This window comes from Miscanthus floridulus, chromosome 1 (assembly GCF_019320115.1).
Source record: "Miscanthus floridulus cultivar M001 chromosome 1, ASM1932011v1, whole genome shotgun sequence".
In the NCBI taxonomy this organism is placed as follows: Eukaryota; Viridiplantae; Streptophyta; class Magnoliopsida; order Poales; family Poaceae; genus Miscanthus; species Miscanthus floridulus.
This window is the reverse complement of record NC_089580.1, coordinates 127,265,223-127,272,650: the sequence shown is the minus strand read 5'-3', so window position 1 is coordinate 127,272,650 and position 7,428 is coordinate 127,265,223. Positions and strand designations below refer to the sequence as shown.

Below are 7,428 nucleotides of genomic sequence, written 5' to 3'. Positions count from 1 at the left end.
GCTACAGGTTGGAAGATGAATGTTCAATAACTTGACATGATCACCAATATTGACTAGGTGGATTCCTGCTATTATAATGTTATTAGGAACATTCTGTTAGTCAGAAGAGATGGTTGCGATCATAAAGAGCAAGTAATGTTCAGTCATGTGCACTTATATTGGGCAAAGCCTGGTTTCAGATACTGCAATTCAGAGCGACCTGATTGGCAACTTCAATCCTAAGTAACTTAGTAAGATCACAATAAAATATGTTTGAGATGTTACAATAGGGAAGTGATGTCAACTCAGATATACAGGGGGCGTTCAAGTAATTGTCTACAAAAATACAAGCTTAGATACATATAAGAATAGTTTATGAAATCAAGCGGTATAATACAAGCCTGGGTTCAGGCATCTGAAAAGGAATACAGACGCTGTTTGCTCTCACAAGCCCTAATAGAGTTGCTATTGCAGCAACAACCCAAGCCCGTTTTCCCAACAAACCGCACGTAAATAATCGATGCACACTGACACAAGTTCTTGCGTCCGCTGGAGCTAGAGATCTTCATATGCCTCTAGCAGATAACTTATCCTGCACTCACACAAAGCCACAGAAAGGGGTGGGTTAGAGGACTCAACATCAGGAATAGAAATGTACTGGTACATCAACATACATGTATCTGGAAGCAGGCGTGGATCAAAGAGAATATGCACTCAAAATGGCGAAGTGAAACTAGTGAAGTAGCAAGAGAAACTTGTCTGAAGCAAGGTACCAAACAGCTTCAGCTAGTTCACATAGACTTGGACAGGAGGGCAGGACTAAATTTATTTCCCACAATGCTATGTGCATGAGTAATTGTCCTAAGGGTTCTGAACGAGAACCAATTTCCGAATCTAAATTAGTTAAGCTGGGCACATACCATAAAAGCCTTCATAAGTAAGAAGTCTAAAAAGCTATGCAGTTAAGACAAACTATACTCATTTAGGTGATTTATTATGTTGGGCAAGCCATTCTCAAGTGACAAACAAAAACAATACAGACCTTTTGATATTAGTAGGGAGGATCCGGGTTAAATGCTAAAGATTCCCTCCAGATAAGTTCTTTTATATGGGCTTCTGTAAAGGATGGCTGCTCAAAATCAAAGCTGAAAGGTGCAGGGCAGGTAGGTTCTTCATTGATGTCATGAAGTGAAGCCAAGTATGGGTGATGCAGAGCCTCATCAACTGCATAAGAAAAAAGGTATTTGAGTTTATAGTTAAGCCACCACTAATAAAGTGGCTTGCGTGAAGCCAGGTACCTGTAATCCGTCTGCTTGGATCAAACACAAGCATTCTCTCCAACAAATCGACTGCACCAGGAGACATGTTGCGGAAACGCAGGCGGAAGTCCTGCCTTGGAAACTGTGGTAGTTGTTTCATGTATCTTTTTGCATTATCACTTCGAAGGAATCCCAGGCTTGCATCGTCTGGTGAGCCTATGAGCTTTTGGAAGAGAAAAAACTCATTGATATTGGTTCCCAGATTACAGGATCACATTTTAATTTTAACAAAGGAGAAAGGTACTCAACGGTGCAGATTAATATAAGTTAATAATACTCCTACAATAATAGACCAAGATGTCTGTGAAAAAAAATCAATAGAAGAGAGGAATGTTCATAGAAACAAGAAGTTAAGATAAAAAAAGGGCGTACCCAGTGCAGAGAGCTCCCGCTCTGTGCGGGGTCTGGCGAAGGGTGTCAGTGACAAGCCTTACCCTCGCCTGTGCAATGCGAGGAGACCGCGACTCGAACCCGGGACCTTCCGGTCACAGGCGGTAAGACTCTACCGCTTGCACCAGGCCCGCCCTTCGAAACAAGAAGTTAAGATAAAACATTTAAAATGTCAAATCTGGATTTCTGATCTGGTAAACACTGCAAATTGTATTTTCTAAAAAAAAATTAGACTTCAAGTTAAAATCACAAGTGACTCCTACTCAAACACACATAAAGGGGAAAAATTTCAGCACAATATAAGCATAAACAAGACAAGTTAATATCTTGGTTTTTCCAAATGAACCAATCCATTAATCACTGTATTGCACTAAGAGAAATGCTAGCACAAACAATTCATTATGATAATTTTACCTCAGTGATCAATTTTAATTGCTGGATGTAATCCCGTCCAGGAAACAGGGGTTGGCGAGTAACGATTTCACCTAGTATGCATCCAACTGACCAGACATCAATGGCAGCAGTATACTGTGAACAGTTCAACAGCAGCTCTGGTGCCCTGTACCAACGAGTGACCACATACTCTGTCATGAGATCTGTCTCCGAGGTGGTCCTTGCAAGCCCAAAGTCTGCGATCTTGAGGTCACAATTTGCATTTAGGAACAAATTGCTCGGCTTTAGATCGCGGTGCAATATATTTGCTGAGTGCACATATTTGAGCCCTCTTAGCAACTGATACAAGAAGTACTGCAAGGAAAAAGCGGAAACATAGAAATAAAGAATATATCATTGTTGCTAAGCAAGATACATGGTAATCAATTTCTGGATTGGGCACAAGCAACATTTATTTGGATAGTTGGATTGGAATTTATTTTGATATGACATAACTTTGGCCCAAGCTGGAGCAACAGACCTGGCAATGATCATCAGTCAATGGCTGATTTGAGCGTATGATCTGATGGAGATCTGTATCCATTAACTCAGTAACAATGTACACGTCATTAAAGTTCTCTCTAGTTGGGGGGCGTATTACATCCTTTAACGCAAGGATCTGTGACCACAAGTTCAAAATCATTATTAGACAAATTTGATCATTGGAACATCATTGCTGAGTAGAAGTTCACAACATGGTTATAACACATGCACACGGAATTTGTGAACAAATTAAACCGTCAATACTACTTTAAGCCATGTAAACAAAAGCAACGATAATCAATAGTACAAGCCTGCCAAATTAATGTCAATAGATGCGCAGCCAACCATGTGGGTATCAGCTGAACTCAGGTGCTGTTTGGTTTTAGGATTGGTAACGCAAACGTAAAGGAATCAAAGCTTTCGATTGAACGGCCACACATACGATGTGATCTGATTCCATTTCTATTTACATTACTATTCTACGAACCGAACAGCACGTCATGGCCTTTGGATATTCCTTTTTTAACAAAGCAGAAAAGGCTCAAGTTTTTTTCTCCAAAATAAATTAAATTTGAAAAGAAAACCATACACCATCTCTAATTCAACCCCACATCTCCACTTCGCTTTATATGTCAACCATGAAAATCCAGATGATGGAATACTGTCCTCCATCCTATTTATAGAAATTCTACATATGCAGAGAAACAGAAATTTGATACATTGAATAGCAACTGGATGTTGCAGTAACTGTGCTTCTTTGATAAGCAATAACAAAAAGCACTGCATGTTGCAGCTATTTTTAGCAAATTGGCATCATAGATCTTTACAATTGAAAGGACAAGCACCAATAACAAAAAGCACTGCATGTTGCAGCTATTTTTAGTAGCACAACTGTAAAACTTGCTATGATGACAACCTAAAGAGCACACAACACAAACATAATGCCGAGAACTGGAGATTCTGGACAAACAAACGAGGACAAGCCCCAAACCCAAGTATCACAGAACCAGAATTTCCAGAAATGGCCAGAGGCACTGGTAAAAAGCATCACACATACGTACGTTCTCATGGTCCATGTGGCGCAGCAGCTTGATTTCCCTCAGCGTCCGCTTGGCGTCGATGTGGTTGTCGAACGCATTGCCAATCTTCTTGATCGCAACCTCCTCCCCTGTCTGCGAGTTGACAGCCGCGCTGAAACAAGGGAACAGCCCCCAAAATGTTTACAACATAAGCACATCTACGGGCTACGGCAAACAAACTTTGCTGCAGTGACTCATCTCCATAAATTTTTTGCCTAATAACCCGTCACAGCCGCACCAAATCTACACGCGCAACCCCAGCGCGTAGGCAGAGCAAAGACAGCAGGTCGATTTGCCACCACCAGCGGAGCGGGGACTCGGGAAGGAGTGGGAGTGGGGAGGGGACGCACCAGACAATGCCGTAGGCACCCCGGCCGATGGGGCGGATGGGCTGGGCGTACTTGGAGGAGACCTCGAAGAGGTTTCCGTACACGTTGTACAGCACGTAGCGGCCCCCGTGCGTCGCCATACCCTTGATCTGAGCTCCGCCACCGCCGCCGGAGGAATCCATGGTTTCTTCGTCTCCTTCCTCGCCTCTTGGGAAGGGGGTGTGGAGGAGGGGCCTAGGGTTGTGGGGCTGCTAGGGTTGGTGCTGCTTGATTATTGTTTTAGGATAATTATAAATTTAGGACAATTAGTAATATAAGATAGTTAGGGTTTTATGATTGTTATTGATTTATGATAGTTAGTGATTTATGATAGTTAGGTTAGTGAATTTGTTTGTGATTTACGTAGGTAGTTTTTCGGTTTGAGGTTAGGATTTTGGGTTTAGGGATTGATTAGGTATTTATTATTTAGTTTATAGTTAGTTATTTAGTTAGGGATTTTGGGTACAGATACTAGTCTACAAATGTCGGCACTTACTAATGTGTGATACGTCGATTTTGATGGCTTCATGAAATTTTGTTAAATGTTTATATTTCTAGTGAAGTTGTTTATGTTACTAGTGCGTGGTATGTCTGTTAATTTTACTTTGAATATATACATGTGCTTTCATATTGCATAATAAGTAGTTTAAATTTTGCAATGCTACATAATATTAATTTAAATTTTGTTAATTTGAATACTCTAACGCTTTATTTATCAATTTGTAACAGGATGACCCCTCCCACGCAGTACCCGTTGTACCCCATTCTTGAGGTGGAGTACAATGACTAGCACCGAGCACACATCTTGTGTGACAACGACGCAGAGGTGGCCTTGCCTACTTTGAGGCCCCGTACGTACACCAGGGCGCACTAGTGGGACGAGCGTTATGCGCCGTACATACGGCGTGCCGGCTTCCTCGAGCTTGTCCGTGTTGTCAACCATGGTCTTCCGCCCCTTGACCCAACACTACTTACTGCAACTGTAGACAGGTGTGAGTGCATTCTTTGTACATAAACTTTCTTGTAACAAATTTGAGGCAACTAACAGTCATTCTATTCTTATAACAGGTGGAGACCTGAGACCCACACGTTTCACCTACCTTGTGGCGAGATGATCTTGACCATGCAGGATGTGAAGGCTATTTTTGGCCTTTGGTTGGGGGGACTTCCAGTGACAGGGATAATTGACAACGATCACTGGATGGAGCTGGTGGCCCAGTTTACTGGGTTTTTTTTTCCACCGGACGACGAGGCTTCTAAGAAAAATAAGTGAGAAATTGAAGCCTATTTAATACTTGCATTGCTTTCCTACAGCCATCGGGTCTCATGTTCTTTGGTAAATTTCAGAAAAACTTCCGGTGTTTCGTCGTCCTGGATCATGAAGCGCTTTGATTACTTAGACCCACAGGCTGAGGAGGCTCAGATCGATAGGTTCGCTCGAGTGTGGCTCTGGCACTTTTTTGGTGCTTTCCTCTTCCCAGACGCCTCAGGCAACACCATCAGCTGGATCTTCCTTGACATACTACGCCAGCCGTGGGAGAACATAGCGGCGTATAGTTGGGGCAGCGCAGTCCTGGCATGGACGTATCGACAGCTATATGTTGTCTGCCGTCGCACCTCAGGGTATACGAACCTTGAAGGTTGCTCGTAGCTACTCTAGGTTTAGTGTTGGGAACGATGGCCCATTAGGAGGCCACTTAGTACTGGTTTACCGATAAGTACTTTAGTTCATTATATTCTTTGATATGGTTACATATGATGAGTTTATTAATGGCTAATTCATTATCATGTTCAATGCAGCAATGGAACGGATAGGATACACTCCCTACAGCTCTGTTTATCTGGACGAAATCAAAGTTAGTTAGAGGGAATGTGAGGCACAAGTACAGGGAGTACACGGATGGTCTCGATGTTCTGACACAGCACCAGGTTACGCTCTCTTTACTATCATACTTGTGTCTTGTTCGATCTACACTATATCACAACCTAATTCAATTACGAAATTTTAGGTCCATTGGTGTCCTTAGGATGCTCCGGAGCTCCAATACTATCTCGATCCTGTCACTAGGGATGAGTCAGACGAGTATCGCTGTGACGTTCCTCTTATTTTTCTTTCATGTGGTCGAGATTCACTTGCCCATCAAGGTCTGCAGACAGTTTGGAAGAATAACAAGCCGCCCACCACCGCTTTACTCCACCAACCAAAGATTGCACGGGTGTGTTATCGATTAATAACAAAGCTACAATTCAGAGGTGTGTGTGGTACAACTAACATCATTTTGTTGTAGGTATGACCGTAGGAAGAGGTACAAGACCAAGGATTGGCGTGTGACACACAGCGCGCACATCCATTTGTGGCAGAACAGGGTACGACAACCGGTCCATGCGGGTCCTCCACACGACCAGCACACCTTTGACGAGTACTTGCGGTGGCTTCACATGTCTACGAGGACACATATCAAGCCCCTGTACACTGAGAAGGCGATTGACGAGAACTCAGAGGAAGATGTCATCGAAGATGTGTACGACGTTACCACTAGGGTGGACACACAGCTACAGAGAGTCCCGCTTCAAAGATACGTGGTAAGATACTTGAATGGTACAATTTATTATCCTTTTGGTATTAAGTATGTGTACTAAAACTGTCCAACCACGTTTCTGTACCTAGGCGACACAATTGTCAAGGCTGTTCAACGAAGCAGCGTTTCAGCTTCACGAGTCTAGAGGGTAGGGGTCAGGCGTTCTCGTGGCTTTTTTGAAGGTAAACATAAACTTGTCTGTTCCGAAAATATTTGTTCAGTGTATATGCGTTTGGAAATGCACTAACTTTAACGTCTATTTATGTAGAAGATGAAGAAGAGCTACAGAAAGCTAGCTTAGAAGCTGAGCTGCATGCACACTCCTTATGAGGAACTACCACTCCCAGCGTGGTCGGGTGACACGTCTTCAGCCTCTTTGAGGACACTAGCCGGCTCTTCTCAGCAGATGACAGGTGCCACTTTCGCGGTACGTACACCACCACATCATAGCGCTGGGAAGGACCCTGCAACCGAGGATGACGATGATGACGACGACGACCCCCCGGGCTTCCGCAGACAGCATGACCAATAGGACGATTAGGCGCAGGACGAGATCGACATGTCTCAGCTAAGTGGTGCCCCGCTTGATACAAGGAGTCTCACAGGTACTAACAAAGGTAGTTTCTTTAAATACGTATGCTCCATGAACTAACGATCACAAAGAATTATAAGTAATCGTGCGTATCATATACTTGCAGGGTACGAGCCGTACACACCGTCGACGCGACCATACTGACGTTGGCTACACTCCCAATGTGTTGCCAGCAAATCCGAAGAGACAGAGGCGTCCGAGGGATCC

The 7,428-nt window shown here is 43.4% G+C and overlaps 1 protein-coding gene and 1 long non-coding RNA gene across 2 annotated transcripts; one reads left to right on the top strand and one right to left on the bottom strand.

Annotated features, from left to right (window-relative positions):
• Positions 1–223: 223 nt before the first annotated feature.
• Positions 224–4,282, bottom strand: LOC136540701 (mitogen-activated protein kinase 6). Its single transcript, XM_066532720.1, has 7 exons — positions 4,033–4,282; positions 3,665–3,794; positions 2,602–2,739; positions 2,103–2,435; positions 1,278–1,461; positions 1,022–1,203; positions 224–571 (listed from the first exon to the last, which is right to left on the bottom strand). Exons 1-6 carry the CDS (start codon positions 4,191–4,193, stop codon positions 1,031–1,033), a joined length of 1,119 nt encoding a protein of 372 aa, XP_066388817.1. The 5' UTR covers positions 4,194–4,282; the 3' UTR covers positions 224–571; positions 1,022–1,030.
• A 1,732-nt stretch (positions 4,283–6,014) lies between these two features.
• Positions 6,015–7,428, top strand: LOC136493088 (uncharacterized). Its single transcript, XR_010768298.1, has 5 exons — positions 6,015–6,266; positions 6,339–6,633; positions 6,719–6,811; positions 6,898–7,234; positions 7,328–7,428. It is a non-coding gene; the product is annotated as an uncharacterized lncRNA (long non-coding RNA).

What these genes read in the sequence shown, in the direction of transcription:
- LOC136540701 (XM_066532720.1), bottom strand. Translation starts at nt 4,193, where the DNA reads ATGGATTCCTCCGGCGGCGGTGGCGGAGCTCAGATCAAGGGTATGGCG. An exon ending in GGTGCCTACGGCATTGTCTG is followed by an intron (nt 3,795 to 4,032) that starts GTGCGTCCCCTC and finishes CCCTTGTTTCAG; the next exon opens with CGCGGCTGTCAACTCGCAGA. An exon ending in GCCACATGGACCATGAGAAC is followed by an intron (nt 2,740 to 3,664) that starts GTACGTATGTGT and finishes TTGTGGTCACAG; the next exon opens with ATCCTTGCGTTAAAGGATGT.